Source organism: Medicago sativa, chromosome 8, assembly GCF_051527215.1.
Source record: "Medicago sativa cultivar Bolivia chromosome 8, Bolivia_mono, whole genome shotgun sequence".
Classification (NCBI taxonomy): Eukaryota; Viridiplantae; Streptophyta; class Magnoliopsida; order Fabales; family Fabaceae; genus Medicago; species Medicago sativa.
In genome coordinates, this window is record NC_140756.1 from 32178674 (window position 1) to 32199572 (window position 20899).

Below are 20899 nucleotides of genomic sequence, written 5' to 3' on the forward strand. Positions count from 1 at the left end.
TTTACGAATCAAACCGTTTTGGGGTAGTCCCGTGTGCATAACTCAGTTGTTAGGACAATGCATTATTATATGCAGGGGCCGAGGTTCGAACCCCGGACACCCCACTTATTCACCTTATAAGGTGAATTCTAGCCACTAGGCTACCTGACAAAAAAAACCGTTTTGGGGTTCAAAAAAGCAAAATTCTACTCCCTCCGTCCTGCAGTAGATGACACATTTGAAAATATACAATTTTGACCTAACTTACCTTGACCATATTTTTCTACTAATATACAAAGATAAATAATATCATATAAGATGTCGTTAGATTCGTCTCGATGAGTATTTTCAAAATATCAAATTTTCGTAATTTTTTCTAATATATTATTCAAGATATTTAAGCTCAAAATTATATGTTGGCATGCGTAATAGCGTCAACCGTGTCATGTATTATGAGATGGAGGAGTAATAAACAATGTTGGGCTCCACTAAATTCCCGCCAAACGTCATTGCTTGATTGTTTATCGAGGAATGTGTTTAGAGTTAGAGTGACCCTCTCTCTCTCTCAATTTCACAATGCCCTAACAAAAAACTCTCCACATTCCACCAATTCTAACGCATTGCTCTGTTCCTCCTCTTCACAAGAAACAAGGTTTTGGCACTATCTTCGTCATTATTTACCAAAGGTATGATCTAAACCATTATTTCTTCACTTCTTCGCAAATCATTGAGTGTTGTATGGGTCTTTTTGCGTTAGGTCTTTTGCAAAGGGAAGAGTGCATGTGTTACTATTGGCCAAGTAATGTTATAACCCCGCCCCGTTTATTTCGTGAAAACATTTTTCTTAAACATGGGTTCATTTTAACTCGTTAATAAGAAGAAGATTCGAGACTTTTATGATGGAGAGAAGTGACATGATTAAGTATTTTTTTTTTTTTTACTGATAGCAATTTTTGGACATTTTCATTATTTTTAAAAAAAAATACACACAATTATTTATTTCAATAGTCTGTTATATCTTAGTTAGCAAGTAAAATTAACAAAAATTTTAAGAAATGAGAATTGAAAACGTTTTCAAAATAAAGGGCGTGTGTATGTTTGGTTCTGTGATAAGAATTGATTTTGTAAAATTGATTCTGATTAAAAGTGATTTGAAGGTAAAGAGATTTGTGTTTAAATACGTTCATGTAAAAGTGAATTGAACAATAGATTTGTGTATACAAATCAATTCTAGAATCAAAAACTACAAATCCTAGTTTCAAGTAGAATCAATTCTCTCGAAAGCAACCAAACATGTCATAATCAATTCTACACCTCCAGAATCAATTTTAACCCCTGTAGAAGTGGAACCAAACATACACGTTTTTTTAACTCCCTGTTATCACTGCTGCTGGAGTTTTGTTTGTAACCCTTTTTAACATGAAAAAAATGCTAACCTTGAGTTTAATAGATGAGCAGCATATTCATTTTACATGTCTATTAGTTTAAAATCAAATGTTGATAGAATTTTTTTACGTGGGTTGGGTCCCGGGGCCTCAGGAGGATCAGGTAGTTTCAGATACACACAAATGAGGTTCTCGGATTGACAACAAGATTCAAACTTCATTCCTCGTGAGATTTGAGTTGAGTCCTTACCAATTAGACTGACCTATGTTTCCGTCTAGCACTGCTAAATTGTCTGTAACTCTGCCACTGCATGTTATTTTCATGTTATAGAATGCAAACTGAATGCACTTGCTATTATAAAAGCATACATTTTTTAAACAAACTCATTTTATATTGTTGTTTCTTTTTGTATCATGATAGTTGATCCCGAAAGCGCGAGGAGAATGTCTACTGATGCGGAACATGATTTTGAGGAGAATGCAGGTGTTGTGGACAAGACAAATGAAGAAGATAGTGACTTCTATAATTATCATTAAGAGCTTAAGACTCCAATAAGTTCGTCGGATGATGAAGAAGAAGAAGAAGAAGGAAGCAAGAAACCTGTGTACCCTAATTTCGATGAATCGGCAAAGTTTGGTTATGTAAGTCTTGAGCTTGGGATGTTGTTCACTAACCTATCGAGTTTTAAGACAGCTCTGAAGGATTACAATATCCATCTAAGAAGGGAGATAAAATGGGTCAAGAATGACAAGAATAGAGCTAGGGCAAAATGCAAGCAACAAGAATGCATGTGGGAGATCTTTTGTAGCTGGAGTGAGTTCTATCAAAGTTTTCAAATCAAGACTTTTGTTTCGAAACACACTTGCTGTAAAGAAGGGTTTAAAAATAAACAAGCTAACGGGAAATAGGTTGTTAACAAACTTGAGGACAAGATCAGAACCGAACCTAGCCTTAGTCGACGTGAAGCACGCGACTATCTAAAGCGCGAGTTTGGGGTGGATGTACGTGATTCAAAGATTTCTCGAGCTATGAAACGGGCTAGGGAATCGGTTGAAGCGAGTGAAGACATGCCACAACCTGCTCCACTTTCAATGATACTGGCTAGTGAATCGGTTGAAGCGAGTGAAGACGTGTCGCTATCTGATCCACCTTCGCAACAAGATATACCTGTAAATGTAAGTATGCTTATGTGTCTATAGTTTCTGCTTTAATAGTCTACATTTGTTTTTATGATAAAACATAGATACAGTTTCTTGCCTCCTGTTCATACTGTTCTACTCTAAAAATACGCAGCAACTGTCAAAAGCTAACAAAAGGTGCAATGTGAAAAACTGTTTTATTGCATCTTTTTGATGAAAATAATCATTCCTTCATATCTAGCACAATAAGAATTGTGTATATCGAACTGTCTATAAGTTTAGCCCTTCTTTTTATAGTTTCTATTTTATTATGTGTTTCAATGCTACTTTATTGGCTCCAAATTTGATTTAGATTTAGGAGGATTGTGGTTTAAATTTTGGTTTAATGGTATTTTTCGTTACGTGGTTTATAGTTTTGATTATGACTTCTTATCTGCAAGGATTGGCTTCCGCGAGTGTTGGTGATAATCTAGCTGCAACTCCTTCGGATAAATAGCACCTGCGAGGCCGTGACAACATTGATTAAGGGTTTGAGATTCTAGTTTCTGAAATTAAGGGTGTAAGTGCACACAATAGGTGCAACTTTTTGGATTTTATTTTCTGTTTTTTATTGTGGGAATGCACATAGTAGATGCTAACTTTTTGAGATTTTATTTCCAAATATTCACAATGTAAATGCAGTGCAAACTTTTTGGATTCTAAAATGGCTGTCCTATGAATCAATACAATCTTGATATGGTAGATTCTATTGGAATTTGGATTAATGCATATTGAAATTGCTGCTATTTGAATCATATAGAAGATTTCATTTGAATTCCTGTTACTGAATTAAGATTATTTTTATAGCCATGTGCTGTAATTTCGTTTGCAGCAGCAAAAATATTTGTTCTGTAGCCTTTAACAATTGTGCTACTTATTTATCCCGAAAATCTTTATAATTTAGAATAATTTCTTGTATAATCTCTCCACTACATGTTGTATTAAGGATCACACACATCATTTTATTGCAGTTTTAGCGATTCTGGCTACAAAATTAAAGTTTTGGATGTATCTGTTATTGCAATCAAGGCTGCATCATCTGCATTTAATCACAGTTCTCTGCAATATAAAAAAACGTGACAGACTGTTATCACGTCTGCAATTTAAAACTTTAGTCTACATAAACTTTGGTTGATTAACTTTAGTCTACCATACACAAATGTTGGAAAATAAAGTAATTACACGGAAACTAAAATCTCAGACTCATAAGACCAAGATTGGAGAGTTTACAAACAAGACAGTTGAATCTCTCACTTTTACACCTTTCAAGCAAATTTACATTCCTATCAGCCAATTTATTCATTCTTCTTGCTTTCCAGCCTAAATTCTGAAGTGATCTAGTGCAGAATTACCATCTAGTCCTTTTCCATAGTAGTGTGAGACCAAGCCTTTAACCGATGTTTCTTTGTAAACAGGAGGATTCTCTGGTGTGAGCAACTCAGGTATAGGTCCATATAGTTTTGAATTCTCGGGGGGAAGATGTTGCCTGAAAAAGCATGCTACTGAAACTCTTGGACCAATTTTTGGTGCCAGAACTCTGTGTTGAGCGCTTAGAAACTTACCATTGGTGATTAGCTGCAAAATATTGTTTAGACATTGAAGGCCAATTTGGATTAGCTTGATCTTGAAAGATTCACAATTAGGATCGGGAATATATAACAAAATATAATATAAATTTGGTGTACTTGAATAATCTTTTGAGTCTGATGATTACTAGACATTAAATCAAGAAAAAACAGAAAGCAAATTTTGCAGCTGGAAGCAGTGAGTATTACTCTATTTGTTTTGTTTATAAGACACGTTTTTGAATGTCTATTGTATCATCATCTCATAATATGTTACTAGTTGAGGAATTTATTGTTTGCTTCTAAACAAGTTGAAAACTTATTTTATGACAAAGACTAGTAGGTAGTAGCTGTAAAACTTCGTAGAAATACATGTACTCGAAAAACGCTATCGACGGAAAAATGAAGTTACAAGGAAGCATGTGTCCACTGAATCATTCTATAATTAATAGCAGATAGATAGATAGATATGACATTTCCACCTGCATCATGTCACCCAAGTTAACGACCAAAGTGCCAGGAATTGGTGTGACATCAACCCACTGATTTTCATGGAAAACTTGGAGGCCACCAAGTTGATCTTGTAAGAGAACAGTAAGGAAGCTACTGTCAGAATGAGCACTTATGCCAAAAGTGAGTTCTGGCTCAGGGCAAGGTGGGTAATAATGGGAAATTAGGAAAAGTCCTTCTGCACAATCTATGTCTTTAAGGTAACTGGAATTGAGTCCTAATGCTTCAGAAAGCAATTCAAACAGAATCATCCCCACTTTGTTTACATAGTCAGAGTACTTAATTGTTATATCTCTGCATGTAAATAAGTTAATTATATCAAAATCTGAATTTTTGTATATTTTTAGTTAAATGCAAGGTTTGTACCTAATTTTGAGTAAAAGCACAAGACCAACCATTGTACTGTAGTAACAATTTATTCAGGTAGATGTAAAGTTAAATAAGTATTACTAGACAGTTTTGACAACATCATATAAATAAGTTTCTTACTCCCTGTGAGTTTAGGTTAGGGTTCGAACCTCAGATTCTCCACTTATTCATCTTCAAATGTGAATTTCTAACCCCTAACATATTTGATTAAAAAAAAAAAAAGTATCAAAGAGAGTACATGATAAATATACCTGCAAACTGTAGGCAGATCCTGAGGATCAAGAGGCTGAGGACCCATAACACAATAAAGGGTATCCCTCCAATTAACAGCAGGAGTAACATAGAAATCAAAATTGGTATTGAAATAAGCTCTTTTAGTAATATCACGAGAATAAAACTCTTTCTTCATTTCAGTGTCTTGTTCATGAAACCTAATCACTCCATCAATCATCTCATCCAAAACAGTAGATGGAATACCATGGTTGACCACTTGAAAGAACCCCCACTTTTCACTTGCATGCTTTACTTTCTCAATTATCTCTAAACGTGAACTTGAATCTGTGTTGGTAAATAAAGGTCCAAAATCTATGATTGGAATACTAAGATTGGTTGAACATGTTTGTTTGTTGTTATGTTCATGAATCTTATCATGAATGAAAATCTTTGGGATTTTGGTCAAACCAGCATCTACAAGTCCTTTTACACCTTCTTTTGATTCATCAAGAAGCTTTAACTCTTTGTGTCTATCATAAACATGTTCATGGTTTTGTTTGATTTCTCCTAGATTTGTGTTCACCATGTTTGAGTTTCTTTCTTTGACAACAACTCAACAGATGAGATATCTGTCTTTGGCTTTTTGGAAAATTGTACAATTATGTCTAGAAAATAAGTACACTCCAATTTTGAGGATAAGTCAAAAAAAGAAACAACTAAAGGATAGATGAGAAAAGAAAGAAAAAAAATCTTGGGTGACATTAAAATTTGATGATATTGGTGACTTTAGTATATTTTTTATGAAAGAGAATGATATATGAATGATTAAAATAAGAGTTGTGATATGTTGACCCTTATAAATGACACATACTTTTTCTACCGCCATAGATAGATGTGACACGTGGCAATGTGAGCCTGATCACCCCACCTAACACTCTCTTTTACATGGGGTGAAATTAATAAAATGTCTTTTTACATGAAACGTATAATGGAGGTAAGCGAAAAAAAGGTGTTAATATAACATTATTGTTAAAATACATTATTTTGATAAGATAGAATGATCTGTTAGAAGAGAGAGATAATGATAATGTCATTAATGCCACCAAAACTCAATGTCACTTAAGTGCAACCCAAAAAATAACGAGATTGTCAATGATTTATTTGATCACTTCACACAAAATAAAAATAAAAAAATATAAACCAAAGAGAGAATAATATTTTTAGTAAATTAAAATATCAAAGTACTATCTATGTACTCATTGCAATCATTAATGTTAAATTAAAAGAGGACAAATGCTAACATGTGTTCTTAAGATATATGTTAATGAACTCAATAAAGAAATATTTATCTAAATACTCATCCTTCAGATTAATCGAACAACGGGTAACAAAACATGAGAGATTACAAGAGACAAATAGATAGGAGATGATCCGAGTCTAAAAATGATTAACTATTTACCCATCTTAAAATTACAAAAATTACGAGTTTTCCGAGTAAATAGGCAATTACCCCACTGAAATTGTAAGTTTCGTCAATTACTAACAAAAATAAAAAAGTTGGCCAAATTGACCATTAATGCGTGCTAGCATAGGCAATTACCCCACTGAAATTGTAAGTTTCGTCAATTACTAACAAAAATAAAAAAGTTGGCCAAATTGACCATTAATGCGTGCTAGCATTTTCCTAAAAAGTTGGCCAAATTGTCTAATGCCACACGGAGGTGTAGAATGGTGGTATGCAATGTAAGGTGGTCTATCTATCACTGGTCATGGTTTTGCAAGCATTTTCTCGAATAAAAAATAAATTTGGTCAACTAAATAGAAAAGATAGATAGTAGGTCATAACTTAGATTTTATTTCCAAACACACATAATGTAAATGCACATAGTAGGTGCAAATTTTTTGGATTCTGAAATGGTTGTCCTATGAATCAATACAATCTTGATATGGTAAATTCTATTGGAATTTGAATTACTGCATATTGAAATTGCTGTTATTTTAATCATATGGAAGGTTTCCATTTGAATTCATATTACTGTAGCAAGATTGTTCTATAGCCTTTATCAATTGTGCTAGTTATTTATACGGAAAATCTTTATAATTTAGAATAATTTCTTGGATAATCTCTCCACTACATGTTTTATTAGGGATCCTGCTCTTATCATTTTATTGCAGTTTTAGCAATTTGGGCTGGAATTTAAACTTTTGACTTAGAAATCGTGGTTGAGCCTAACACAACCCCACAAAACCGGCTTGTAAGGTGAGAATTTCCTCCACTTATAAACACATGTTCAAGCCTTACTATGTTCGATGCTGGACTCTTTAATATTTTGGCTGTACCTATGATTGCAATTAAGGCTGAATCATCTTGCATTTAATCACATTTCTCTGCAAAATAAAAAAATTGCGACAGACTGTTATCATGTCTGCAATTTAAAACTTTACGCCAAATGTTGTTATTAGAAAAATAAAGCAATTACATGGAAACTAAAATCTCAGACTCATCAGACCAAGATTGTAGAGTTTAGAAACAAGACATGTCGAATCTCTCACGTTTACACCTTTCAAGCAAATTTCCATTCCTATCAGCCAATTTATTCATTCCTCTTGCTTTTCAGCCTGAATTCTGAAGTGATCTAGTGCAGAATTACCATCTAGCCCTTTTCTATATAGTTTCGAGACCAAGCCTTTATTGATGTTTCCTTGTAAAATGGTGGATTCTCTGGTGTGAGCAACTCTGCTATAGGTCCATATAGTTTTGTATTTTCCGGGGAAGATGCTGCCTGCAAAAGCATGCCACTGAAACTCTTGGACCGATGCTTTGCGCCAGAACTCTGTGTTTAATGCTTAGAAACTTATCGTTTGTGATTATCTGCAAAGAAATTGTTTAGACATTGAAGCACAAGTAGAAACGAAACTGAGTAGAAGTAGAACCACAGGTACTAAAAAATGTTTAAGACGGGAAAAATGAAGTTAAAAATATAAATTTCTACCTGCATCATGTCACCGAGGTTAACGACCAAAACGCCAGGAATCGGTGTGACATCTACCCACTGATTTTCATGGAAAACTTGGAGGCCACCAAGTTGATCTTGTAAGACAACAGTGAGGAAGCTACTGTCAGAATGAGCACTAGCACCAATAGTCAATTCAGGCTCAGGGCATGGTGGGTAATAATGGGAAATTAGGAAAAGTCCTTCTGCACAATCTATGTCATTAAGGTAACTGGAATTGAGGCCTAATGCTTCAGAAAGCAATTCAAACAAAATCGTCCCCACTTTCTTAACATACTCAGAGTACTTCATTGTTATCTCTCTGCATGTAAACCAAGTTAAATAATATCAGGCTTAGTTTGTGTAGTAATAATTTATTTAATAATGGAATAACTAAGTTGTTTGTCACAGATAAAATATTAACTTTCAACCTACAGATTCCAATCAAGATCAATTTCACCGAGTATTCAATACACACAAGCTGCTAATCATATAATGAATTGAGATTCATTGAAATGCATCGAGATTCATGTCAAAAATAGATATACGCAACAATTCATATCAATAGGTCGGACTTGTTAATAATAAGATTCGAGACTCATATGATGGAGAGAAGATAGGGATGATGTATTTCTGTAGAAATTATGAATGCAATTTTTGGACATTTTCATTGTTTAAAAAAAAAAAATACACACAATTTTTCTTTTCAATAGTCTGTATATTGTTATATCTATGTTAGCAAGTAAAATTAACCAAAGTTTCAAGAAATGAGAATAGAAAACGTTTTCAGAATAAAGAGCGCGTTTGGTTTTGCTGTGATAAGAATTAATTTTGATTGAGTTAATTTTGTAAAATTGATTTGTGTTTTAAACACATTCATGTAAAAGTAAGTTGAACTATAAGTTTGTGTGTACAAGTCAATTCTAGAATCAAAAGCTACAAATTTTAGCTTGAAGTAGAATCTATTCGGGAGGCAAAATCAATTCTACTCGAAAGCAACCAAACATGTCGGAATCAATTGTACACCTCCATAATCAATTTTAACCCCTGTAGAAGTGGAACCAAACATACACGTTTTTTAACTCCCTGTTATCGCTGCTGCTGGAGTTTTGTATGTAACCCTTTTTAACATGAAAAAATGCTAACCGTGAGTTTAATAGATGAGCACCAAATTCATTTTACATGACTCTTTAGTTTAAAATTATATGTTGTTAGAAAAAAAAATTATGTGAGTTGGGTCTCGGGGCCTCAAGAGGGTCATGTAGTTTCAGATACCCACAAATGCGGTTTTTGCATTGACAACAAGATTCAAACTTCGGTCCTTGTGAGATTTGAGCTGAATCTTTACTAACTAGACTGACCTATGTTTGCGACTAGCACTGCTAAAATGTCTATTACTATGAAGAAGTTATTTATACCGAAAATTTTATAATTTAGAATAATTTCTTTTATAATCTCTCCACTACATGTTGTATTAGGGATCACACACTTATCATTTTATTGCAGTTTTAGCGATTCTGGCTACAAAACTAAAGTTTTGGATGTATCTGTGATTGCAATTAGGGCTGCATCGTCTGCATTTAATCACAGTTCTCTGCAAAATAGAAAAATGTGACAGGCTGTTATCACGTCTGCAATTTAAAACTTTAGTCTACATAAACTTTAGTTCTTGCTCAATGGTTGATTAACTTGTATAGTCTACGCCAAATGTTGTTGGAAAATAAAGTAATTACATGGAAACTAAAATCTAAGACTCATAAGACCAAGATTGGAGAGTTTACAAACAAGCCACATTGAATCTCTCACTTATACACCTTTCAAGCAAATTTACATTCCTATCAGCCAATTTATTCATTCTTCTTGCTTTCCTGCCTGAATTCTGAAGTGATCTAGTGCAGAATTACCATCTAGTCCTTTTCCATAGTAGTGTGAGACCAAGGCTTTAACTGATGCTTCCTTGTAAACAGGAGGATTCTCTGGTGTGAGCAACTCTGTTATAGGTCCATATAGTTTTGAATTCTCGGGGGGAAGATGCTGCCTGAAAAAGCATGCTACTGACACCCGTGGACCAATTTTTGGTGCCAGAACTCTGTGTTTAACGCTTAGAAACTTATCGTTGGTGATTAGCTGCAAAAAATTGTTTAAACATTGAAGGCCAATTTGGATTAGCTTGATCTTGAAAGATTCACAATTAGGATTGGGAATATATGATTACAAAGATAAGTATAAAGTAGTTTGATCTTGTTCTAGGCCCGGCTACAATTCTGAAATATTAAAACAAAATATACTATAAAGTTGGTGAACTTGGATAATCTTAAGTTTGAATGATTACTAGACATTACATCAAGAAAAACCAGAAAGCAAATTTTGCAGCTGGAAGCAGTGAGTATTACTCAATTTGTTTTGTTTATAAGACACGATTTTGAATGTCCATCGTATCATCATCTCATAATATGTTACTACTTGAGGAATTTATGGTTTGCTTCTAAACAAGCTGGAAACTTATTTTATGAAATATACTAGTAGCGGTAAAACTTCGTAGAAGCACATGTACTAGAAAAACGCTAGCGACGGAAAAAGTACTAGAAAAACGCTATAGACATAAAAATGAAGTTACAAGGAGATGGCATGTGTTCACTGAATCATGCTATAATTAGTAGATAGATAGATATAACATTTCTACCTGCATCATGTCACCCAAGTTAACGACCAAAGCGCCAGGAATCGGTGTGACATCAACCCACTGATTTTCATGGAAAACTTGGAGGCCACCAAGTTGATCTTGTAAGAGAACAGTAAGGAAGCTACTGTCAGAATGAGCACTTGTGCCAAAAGTGAGTTCTGGCTCAGGGCAAGGTGGGTAATAATGGGAAATTAGAAAAAGTCCTTCTGCACAATCTATGTCTTTAAGGTAACTGGAATTGAGTCCTAATCCTTCAGAAAGCAGTTCAAATAAAATCATCCCTACTTTGTTAACATAGTCAGAGTACTTAATTGTTATATCTCTGCATGTAAATAAGTTAAATATATCAAAATCTGAATTTTTGTATATTTTTAGTTAAATGCTAGGTTAATTTGTACCTAATTTTGAGTAAAAGCACAAGACCAACCATTGTACTGTAGTAACAAGCTAAATAAGTATTACTAGACAGTTTTGACAACATCATATAAATAAGTTTCTTACTCCCTGTGAGTTTAGGTCAGGGTTCGAACCTCAGATTCTCCACTTATTCATCTTCAAATGTCAATTTCTAACCCCTAAGCTACTTGATTACAAAAAAGTATCAAAAAGAGTACATGATAAATATACCTGCAAATTATAGGCAGATCCTGAGGATCAAGAGGCTGAGGACCCATAACACAAGAAAGAGTATCCCTCCAATTAACAGCTGGAGTAACATACAAATCAAAATTGGTATTAAAATAAGCTCTTTTAGTAATATCACGAGAATAAAACTCTTTCTTCACTTCAGTGTCTTGTTCATGAAACCTAACCACTCCATCAATCATTTCATCCAAAACAGTAGATGGAATACCATGGTTGACCACTTGAAAGAAACCCCACTTTTCACTTGCATGCTTTACTTTCTCAACTATCTCTAAACGTGAACCTGAACTTGTTGGGTTTGTAAATAAAGGTCCAAAATCTATGATTGGAGTACTGAGGTTGGTTGAACATGTTTGTTTGTTGTTATGTTCATGAACCTTATCATGAATGAAAATCTTTGGGACTTTGGTCAAACCAGCATCTACAAGTCCTTTTACACCTGCTTTTGATTCATCAAGAAGCTTTAACTCTTTGTGTCTGTCATAAACATGTTCATGGTCTTGTTTGATTTCTTCTAGATTTGTGTTCATCATGTTTGAGTTGCTTTCTTTGACAACAACTCAACAGATGAGATATTTGTCTCTGGCTTTTTTTGGGAAATTGTACGATGGTGTCTAGAAAATAAGTACACTCTCCAATTTTGAAAATAAGTAAAAAAAAAAAAAAAAAAAAAAAAGAAAGAACTAAATAACACTTAGATAGAAAAAAATGAAAAATAGTGTTTTACCCGTTGTAATATAGGTTATTTCTGAGTTTGTCCTCTGTAAATTTTTTTTTTTTAGATTCGGTCCTTGTAAAAAAAAATTTGTTTCAAAATACCCCCAAAGTCATTTGACTGTACGAAATTGATGATATGGCATGGGGTAAACCAAAATTTGCTCAAATTACCAGGAGTGAACCCAAATTTGCTCAAATTACAAGAGGTAAACTGAAATTTTCTCAAATTACAGGGGGCGAAATTTGTCATGAAGGTCCAAAAAAAAAAATTACAAGGACGAAAAAAAAAAATTACAGGTGGAAAATCGAAAATGACCTATATTCCAGAGGGTAAAATGTAACACCCCGTTTTTCCAACGTAAAATTTTCATAAATAAAATCAGAGTTTTTCATCATAAAACGGAATGTCACATTTCTTAAAAATCATAAATGGAATAAATAATAATTTATCCTTCAAAACGTTCAACAACATAATATTTAAAACTTCGCAGCGGAATAGTTTGACAAATCTTTGGCACAAGGGCCTCAATATAAAATCTCATAAAACTTAGTTCAACATCAATTCTTGAAAGATTCATAAAGTAATACGTATGGAACAGAAAGTAAAGACATAATCTCATCCCGTTACGTATTAGAGCACCTAAGACACACACACTTGTGAGGAGTCCACTCACGACCGCAACTAATCTTGGTTACCTGCAAGTTACCGATACGAAGAGCAACATTTTCAAGCAGAAGGGGTGAGATTTCACAAAACAATAATATTAGGCATATAATTCAACAATTATATCTAACATCTTAAACTTCATTAACTAGCATCATTAATCTTCCTACATTAGTCATAAACTTCATCATACATCATCAAAAATACAATCATAAACATCATCATATATCTTCATAAATATAATCATAAGACATCATCTTATAGCTAGAATCATAAGTACAAACATAAACGTCATCATATATCATCATAAATATATTCATAAAAGCATCATTACATATCATCAAATACTAATCGCAAACAATCATCACATATCATCAAATAATAAACATAACATCGTCACATATCATCAATTAATAATCATAACATTTGTCACATATCATCATCTAATAGACATAGACATCATATCATAAATCATATAGCATCATATCATAAATCATATAGCATCAACATAACATCACATAGCATCTTATCATAAACAACCACTACAAGAAACTTTACATTTTGCCAGGGATTTTGACAGGGGCATGAAACCCCTGGCAAATTTGACACGGCATATGCCAAGGAAAACCCCTGGTAAATTGCCAAAGCCATTTCTGGGTCCACTTACCATTTGACAGGGATGAACCCCTCACAAAAGGGCAGGATCCCTGGCTTTTTTTGACCGCGAAAATGGAATTTGAAATTGCTGACAACTTTTGATTTTCATGACAATATACCAGGGGTTATGCCACAACCTGCCCCTCACAAATGGGAATCCAGTAGAGAATCTCTGCTGTTGTCATTTCCTTGTCAACTCAACCTGATAAAGTCTGCCAAAAAGCTGTGCGCCAGTCCTGCCAGGGGCTGCCCCTCGTTTTTTCCCTGGTTTTTTTTTCTAGTCTATATAAACTTGCACCTTGTTATTCCCTCACAGTTTTACACTTAGAAAAAATTTACACTTCAATTCTCATACACTCTTCTCTTCAACATCACAAAACTTCTCTAACTTTGGTAAAATTCTCTTAGCTTATTATTTATTTGTGTTTTTATTTTTTTACTACTTACTAACATAAATATTTCTTGCATCAGTGTTCAAGTCTTGCCTCCTCCTGTGGATTCTTGCTCTTGCTAAGCTTGCTCTATGCTGGATTTTGTTCTTCTCTCATTTCAAGCTTCAACAAGTTAGTAAATTTGTTCTTCTCTGAAATTAATTTGCAAGATCTGTTTTTAATTTTTTAAAATAAATTTCAAAAATGATTTTAATGTATTATTGAAGAAAAAATAATACTGTTAATTTTTTGAAAAATAATACAGTAAAAAATAATACTGTTAAAATAAATTTTGAATTTTTTTCTTTTTTTATTCGGAATTTAAATATATAAATGTTATATAGAATGATATATGTTGGATGTTATTTATATGATATTTCAAATTATTTATGGAATATATATGTATGTTGTTGAATATTTAAATTATTATCGAATATATGCATGTCGTTTTTTTTTTTGTGACAAAATGAAATATATGTTGTTTATATAAATATGCTTTTTTTTTGTTGAAAGAATATGCATGTCGTTGAATATATGTTTATTAGGTAGATTTGTTAATTGTGTGTATAGTTATTATACTAGAATGACAAAAAATGCATGGTCCAACACTAAGTTTTTATATACTATATAATATTTATTTTTAAATTAGGGAAAATAGGTTTTTAAAAAATTCATTTTTTAATTACTATTGAAAATTGTTAATTTAATAAACCTGTTTTTTTTTAAAAATTGAAATTAGGGAAAATCGGTTTTTAATTTTTTGTAGTAAAAAAACTGAAATATTTTAAAATAAAATCTGTTTGCTAAAATTTTAAAATCTGTGAAATAAAACTGTTTTTAAAATCTGTTTTAATTTGTGTAGTAAAATCTGTTCGATAATTTTTTTTTTTAAAATTTTCTAATTTTAAAAACTGATTTTGCTTTATTTAGTAGTGTATGTGTGATATTGCTTTATTTATATGCATTTAATTGTGTTTTTAAAATAATTTTAAATTTTTTTAATATATATTTTATTAATAAAATGATTTTTGAACCATTTAATTGTATTTGAAAAACAATTTTTAAAAAAATCGAATTTTTAATTAATTTAAATACATTTTATTAATTAAAGTTATTTTTAAAATATTTAATTAATTAATAAAAAATTTGGTTTTATAAATAAAACATTTTTTTTAAAAATAATATACCGTTTGCCAGGGGTTAAACCCCTCGCAAGTCCCTGGTTTTTTGCTGATCAGATTTGACCTTCCATCAATCAGTCAGTGCGTCAGTCAGAGCAGACTGCACTGCAGAAAAAGTGAGGGAATATGACAGGGGTTGTGACAGGGACAAAGCCAGGCCATATGCCAGGGGTTTAGCCCCTCGTTTTTTTCCCAGGGGTGTAACCCCTGGCAAAATGTTTGCGACGAGTGCTTTTGCGAGTGCTTCTGCCCCTGGGAAATTCCCTCACAAACGTCCAGTTTGCCAGGGATTCTGTCATTTTCTCAGGGATTTTGCCCCTGGCAAAATGTAATGTTTCTTGTAGTGAACTTCATAATCAATCTTCATAAGCAACTTCATAATCAATCATCATAAACATCATAATCATTCATCATCTTAAGCATCATAATCATTCATAAAGCACTTCATTAATAGCTCATCAACTTGACATCTTAACATCTTAACAACTTCGACTCGACTATGCAACTTCAACTTCTCAAATCATCTTGACAAATGCAAATGCATGTGGTACCATTCTAGGGCATAAGCCCTCATCGTCGTGGTTGAGCATAAATATACTCCTAGGGCATAAGCCCTCATCGTCGTGGTTGAGCAAAAGCTCCATCGTCGTGGTTGAGCAAAAGCTCCAGGGCATGAGCCCTCATCTTTAAATGAGTATGCATGGACTGAACATCTTACGTCTTAGAAACTTCATGAACATCTATGATACCTTAACAACTTGACGACTTCATAACGACTCGACGACTTAACAACTTCATATCATCTTAACGTCTTAACATCTTAAAACATCATATATAATTCACATTAATACTCATATAACAATATCACATTGATAATATTAACAGCAACATGACAACACACAATTAATTCATCATATATCATCGTATTCAAGTATCAACAATTCATCATGCATATTTGTAAGAACATAAATAATCATGCACAACATATTTTCATGTCAAACCAAGGCTATTGGAAAGATATCACAATTATCAACAACTTTCATGTTTACAACAAAGATCAATTCAAAACAGAAACATATGAACAAAACGCAAAAACATGAAACAGAGAATGCTGTCACCGTACAATTTCGCTAAGACCTCCTTGGAGTATTTTTCATCATAACTCAAAAACTAAAAATCATATTCACGTCAAACCAAAGCCACTGGAAAGCTAACAAAATTATCTAAAATTTTCATGTTTACGCCTAAGACCAATTATGTACCGATCAATACCAGTTTTCATTTAAATTCGGAAAAGTTGTGCTGAAAGTCCATAAAAATTCACTGTGACCTATGTGCAGTAATTTGACCATAACTCAAGTTCTATTAATCGTTTTGACGTGAGACCAACAACATTAGAAAGCTAACATCCATACCTACGACTTTCATGTTTACACCTAAGATCAATTCGACACCGATCAATACCAGTTTTAATATCAAAATTCGGGCAGAATGCAGATTTTCTCCAAGTTTCACTTAATCTCATGGTTCTAACCTCAAAACTACTTCCAATAATCATCTTATGAATTATCTAAGATCTGTACACAATTTCTACATCAATTCAACAAGTTTTCATCATCTAATCATCAAATCTCTCTCAAAACCCTAATTCTCAAATTCTCATAAACTCAACCTACAACATGTTAAATCTAATTATCAGAATTACAGACTTAATATTACTAAAAGTTAGTCTCACCCTTACCTTAGAATTATCGATGCAGCCTTCTCTCTCTTCTCTTTGTCTTCTCTTCTCTTTAAACCTTGTTTTCTCCAAAAACTGATCGTACGTTCTATGTCTTTCTAAACCTAACTTCTCTTATTTATAACCCCTCATCTAATTTCTCTTACACCTCAAAATTTTTCTTTTCCTCATAATCTTATTTATTTCTAAATTAAATATATATCTCTCCCACTTAATAATATTTATACACCAAATAACACATAATAGCATATTTCATCAAAATATATATATGTATATAATATTTTAACACCAAATAACAAATATATCTCTTCACTGAATAACAAATATATTTCTACACCAGATAACATATATATTTCCACACAAAATAACAAATATATTTCTACACTAAATAACATATATATTTCTGCACAAAATAACAAATATATTTCTACACCAAATAACATATATATTTCTACACAAAATAACAAATATATATCTACATCAAATAACAAATATATTTCTACACAAAATAACCCCACAACTTAATATTTATTTTATTTTAATCTTATTTTATTAAACAATAAAATAAGTCACAACGTCTCATAAATTTCTCTAAAAACATATAAATCACATAAATCATATAAATCACACTAATCATATAAATATATTCTAAAACTCATTAAAATAATTAAATAATCAAAACGGGCGTTACATAAAACACTGTTAACCCAAAGAAAAATTATTGAGTGATATTAAAATGTGACATTGATGTCCTCGTGAGCTTAACTCAGTTGATTTGGACAATGCATAAAATATGCAAGGTCCGGGGTTCAAATCCCAGCCACTAAAAAAAAAATGTGACATTGATGACAATACTGAATTTTTTATGAGAGAGAACGATATTTGAATGTTTAAGCATCAAAAAATGGTAATTTTTAGATTAGAAATTGTATAGTTACGACTTTCATATGTGTTTTATTAATATTTTCAAGACAATTTTTTTTAGTGGATTCCTTAAACAATGTCCTTAAGACATTTGTTCGCAAAACCCTTAAAAAATTTATTTTGATGAGGAAATGATTGATTAGAAGAGATATAGAGACAAAGTCATCAAAACCACCAAAATTCAATTTCGCTTAAACGGAACCCAAAAATAATTGTCAATGATTTATTTGATTACTTCACACAAAAAATAAAAAAATTTACAAAATCAAAGAGAGAATTAGGTCCCCCCACCACCACCCAAGTTTTTTACTAAATTACATAATTTCAAAGTACTATTGACATACTCATCACATCACATTAAATTAAAAGAGGACAAATGCTAGCATGTGTTCTTCATATACATGTCAAAGAAATCGTCATCTAAATACTCATCCTTCAGATCAATCAAACAGCTGGTAAATAGAGCAAGAAAGATCACAAAAGACAAGTGAGCATGAGATGGTCAGGTTCTCAAAATTACTAACTATTTACCCATCTTAAAATTACAAAAATTACTGACACAAAAAAACAAAAAGTTGACCAAATTGACCATTAACGTGTGATAGCATTCCTTTTGTATTTAGAAGACCAAATTTACTGTTTATCACAGAAAATGCTTCCAAAACCTTTATGTTTCATTGGAATGATGAGTCTGTGATGGTGCCTCGGCCACCACCGAAGGGAAGTTCTTCTTCTCACTTCCCACCCAAACACACCAACCATGTTATCCTAAATGAGTCTGTGTCTGTGATGGTTTTATTTTTGTTTTAGGTAGCTTTTTTGTTTTAAGAACCATGCTAAATATACTAAGGTAATTATGAATGATATTTAGTTTTAATAACTCTAATGTTGTATGTGTTATATATACATACACTACAGACAGACACATTTAAGGCAATTTTGAACTGCATTTCATAAGTTGTTGAATGAGTTGTTTTAATTAAGATGTTCAATTTGAATTGTTTTTTGTTTGATCCGTATGGGCATAGCCGATCTTACTTAGTGGGATAAGACATCATTTTTGTTGTTGCCGTTGGTCTGTGGTGGGTGAGATAAAGTTATTGTCTCTGTTGCAAAGAAACTTCGGATTGAAGGCGTGTCTCCGTAGTCATTGGGTTAACGTTTTTGACGGAGAAAATTTATTTGGTTGACGGAGGGACCAAAACGTAACATTAATTAGTTGGGGGACCAATATGAAAACAACAAATAAGTTAAGTGACCAAATACGCAATTTAGCCAATGGTAAACTAAGGTCAGCTAGGCCCCAAATTTCTTGTGTTCATAAAGAAAATAAAACAACCTTCCCTGTGTTGCAGTTCAGAACCTCAAAAGAAGTTTTTGAACTAGTTAAATACCAAATAATCATATTTTGAACTGTTCATAACCAGTTCAGCACCAATAAAAAACAGTTTGGTTCATACATGAAAAGTTCATGCCATGTTGTAGCTGTTCAGTTCGGTTCGCATATGAACAGTTTGGTTGGGGCTTTGCGATGAACCTGAAGTTTTCAGTTTGGCTGAACTGTAAACCGAACCAAAGAACCAGTTTGGTTTGGGGTGATCCTGAACTGTTTAGTTTGCCGAACATGGTAAACGGAACCAAAGAACTAGTTTGATTTGAGGCGAACATGAACCGTAAAACTGTTAAATTCAGGTTCAGAATTAACGGTGTCCATGCCTAACTGATCCGCTAGAGACTTTCCAATATATATTCTATAATAACAAGATCTGTACATACAAAAATAACAAAGCTTTTCCCACTTGATAGTGTTAGGTACATGATAAATTGACAACCATAGATTGTCTTAAAATGGTGTAGAATAACTTGCAGAACAAGTTAACTTGCTGTGCAAGTTAACTAGTGCTAAGTAAGTTCAACAGAATGCTGTCATGTAAAAATTTCAAAACAGAACATTTAACTCTAAGTCTCTTTTAGTCGTTGTTACTTGTTAAGTATAGTATTCCTTTATCTCTAATTATATGTACAATTGTGGTCTATTCTCCAAACCAGCATAGGATACATGATTTTTTCTAACTGCATAAATCCGAAGAGTCTTCACTTTCTTGGCATTCGATCTTCCTGTTCGACTTTTCGATTATCCCAAAGGAAATATGTGTTTGTCCCAAGCTTCCTTTTGAAGAGAAGAGTGTAATTTACTCTTAATTAAAAAAAATGAAAAATGCTAACATGTATCTTAAAGGCTCTTATGTGATCGCTCCATAGCTCCCCTAAGATTACTCAACCTCTCATCGGGTCATAACTCCCAGTAGATTTTGTACCATCGGGGGTTACAATCCGAAAAATCTAAAGCACTTTTTAACAATGTGAAGGGCATAAAACAATGTTGGGAAGATTTCTCTCTCAAAAGATCTATAAACACAAAAAAAAAAAAAAAAAGGAATGATATTTTGACATTCAATTTTTAACAACTTTTTAGGGACAACCTTTATCCTCCATTCTTATTGGACAATAACAATAGAAAGAGAGAAAAAGTAAGAGAGAGAATAAAAGTATAATGAGAGTATGAAAGAGAGTTGTCACAAAAGTTGTTGAAAATTGGTTGTCGAAATGTCATTCCTAAAAAAAAAAGTTAAGGATTTATGAATCAAACCGTTTTGGGGTAGTCCCGTGTGCATAACTCAGTTGTTAGGACAATGCATTATTATATGCAGGGGCCGGGGTTCGAACCCCGGACACCCCACTTATTCAGCTTATAAGGTGAATTCTAGCCACTAGGCTACCTGGCAAAAAAAAAAACGGTTTTGGGGTTCAAAAAAGCAAAATTCTACTCCATCCGTCCCGCAGTAGATCACACATTTGAAAATATACAATTTTGACCTAACTTACCTTGACCATATTTTTCTACTAATATACAAAGATAAATAATATCATATAAGATGTCGTTAGATTCGTCTCGATGAGTATTTTCAAAATATCAAATTTTCGTAATTTTTTCTAATATATTATTCAAGATATTTAAGCTCAAAATTATACATTGACATGTGTAATAGCGTCAACCGTGTC

The 20899-nt window shown here is 32.7% G+C and overlaps 2 protein-coding genes and 2 pseudogenes across 3 annotated transcripts; 1 reads left to right on the forward strand and 3 right to left on the reverse strand.

Moving 5' to 3' along the window:
• Positions 1-1789: 1789 nt before the first annotated feature.
• LOC146898480 (uncharacterized) lies at positions 1790-3440 on the forward strand (annotated as a pseudogene). Its single transcript, XR_015021133.1, has 2 exons — positions 1790-2540; positions 2945-3440. The product of XR_015021133.1 is annotated as an uncharacterized LOC146898480 (transcript).
• Positions 3441-3610: 170 nt separating this feature from the next.
• On the reverse strand, positions 3611-5867 carry LOC146898481 (1-aminocyclopropane-1-carboxylate oxidase homolog 1-like). Its single transcript, XM_085731521.1, has 3 exons — positions 5239-5867; positions 4591-4912; positions 3611-4118 (listed from the first exon to the last, which is right to left on the reverse strand). Exons 1-3 carry the CDS (start codon positions 5784-5786, stop codon positions 3864-3866), a joined length of 1125 nt encoding a protein of 374 aa, XP_085587647.1. The 5' UTR covers positions 5787-5867; the 3' UTR covers positions 3611-3863.
• Positions 5868-7854: 1987 nt separating this feature from the next.
• LOC146898482 (1-aminocyclopropane-1-carboxylate oxidase homolog 11 pseudogene) lies at positions 7855-8505 on the reverse strand (annotated as a pseudogene).
• Positions 8506-9862: 1357 nt separating this feature from the next.
• LOC146898483 (1-aminocyclopropane-1-carboxylate oxidase homolog 1-like) lies at positions 9863-12574 on the reverse strand. Its single transcript, XM_085731520.1, has 3 exons — positions 11504-12574; positions 10877-11198; positions 9863-10320 (listed from the first exon to the last, which is right to left on the reverse strand). The coding sequence occupies exons 1-3, from the start codon at positions 12052-12054 to the stop codon at positions 10045-10047; spliced, it is 1149 nt and encodes a 382-aa protein (XP_085587646.1). The 5' UTR covers positions 12055-12574; the 3' UTR covers positions 9863-10044.
• Between the last annotated feature and the right edge of the window lie 8325 nt (positions 12575-20899).

Bases quoted from the DNA above. Each gene is read 5' to 3' on its own strand.
- LOC146898481 (XM_085731521.1), bottom strand. From the start codon at position 5,786: ATGGTGAACACAAATCTAGGAGAAATCAAACAAAACCATGAACATGTT. The intron at 4,913-5,238 runs GTATATTTATCA...ATTTACATGCAG, and splicing joins GATCTGCCTACAGTTTGCAG to AGATATAACAATTAAGTACT. The intron at 4,119-4,590 runs GTGGAAATGTCA...AATATTTTGCAG, and splicing joins ACTTGGGTGACATGATGCAG to CTAATCACCAATGGTAAGTT.
- LOC146898483 (XM_085731520.1), bottom strand. From the start codon at position 12,054: ATGATGAACACAAATCTAGAAGAAATCAAACAAGACCATGAACATGTT. The intron at 11,199-11,503 runs GTATATTTATCA...ATTTACATGCAG, and splicing joins GATCTGCCTATAATTTGCAG to AGATATAACAATTAAGTACT. The intron at 10,321-10,876 runs GTAGAAATGTTA...AATTTTTTGCAG, and splicing joins ACTTGGGTGACATGATGCAG to CTAATCACCAACGATAAGTT.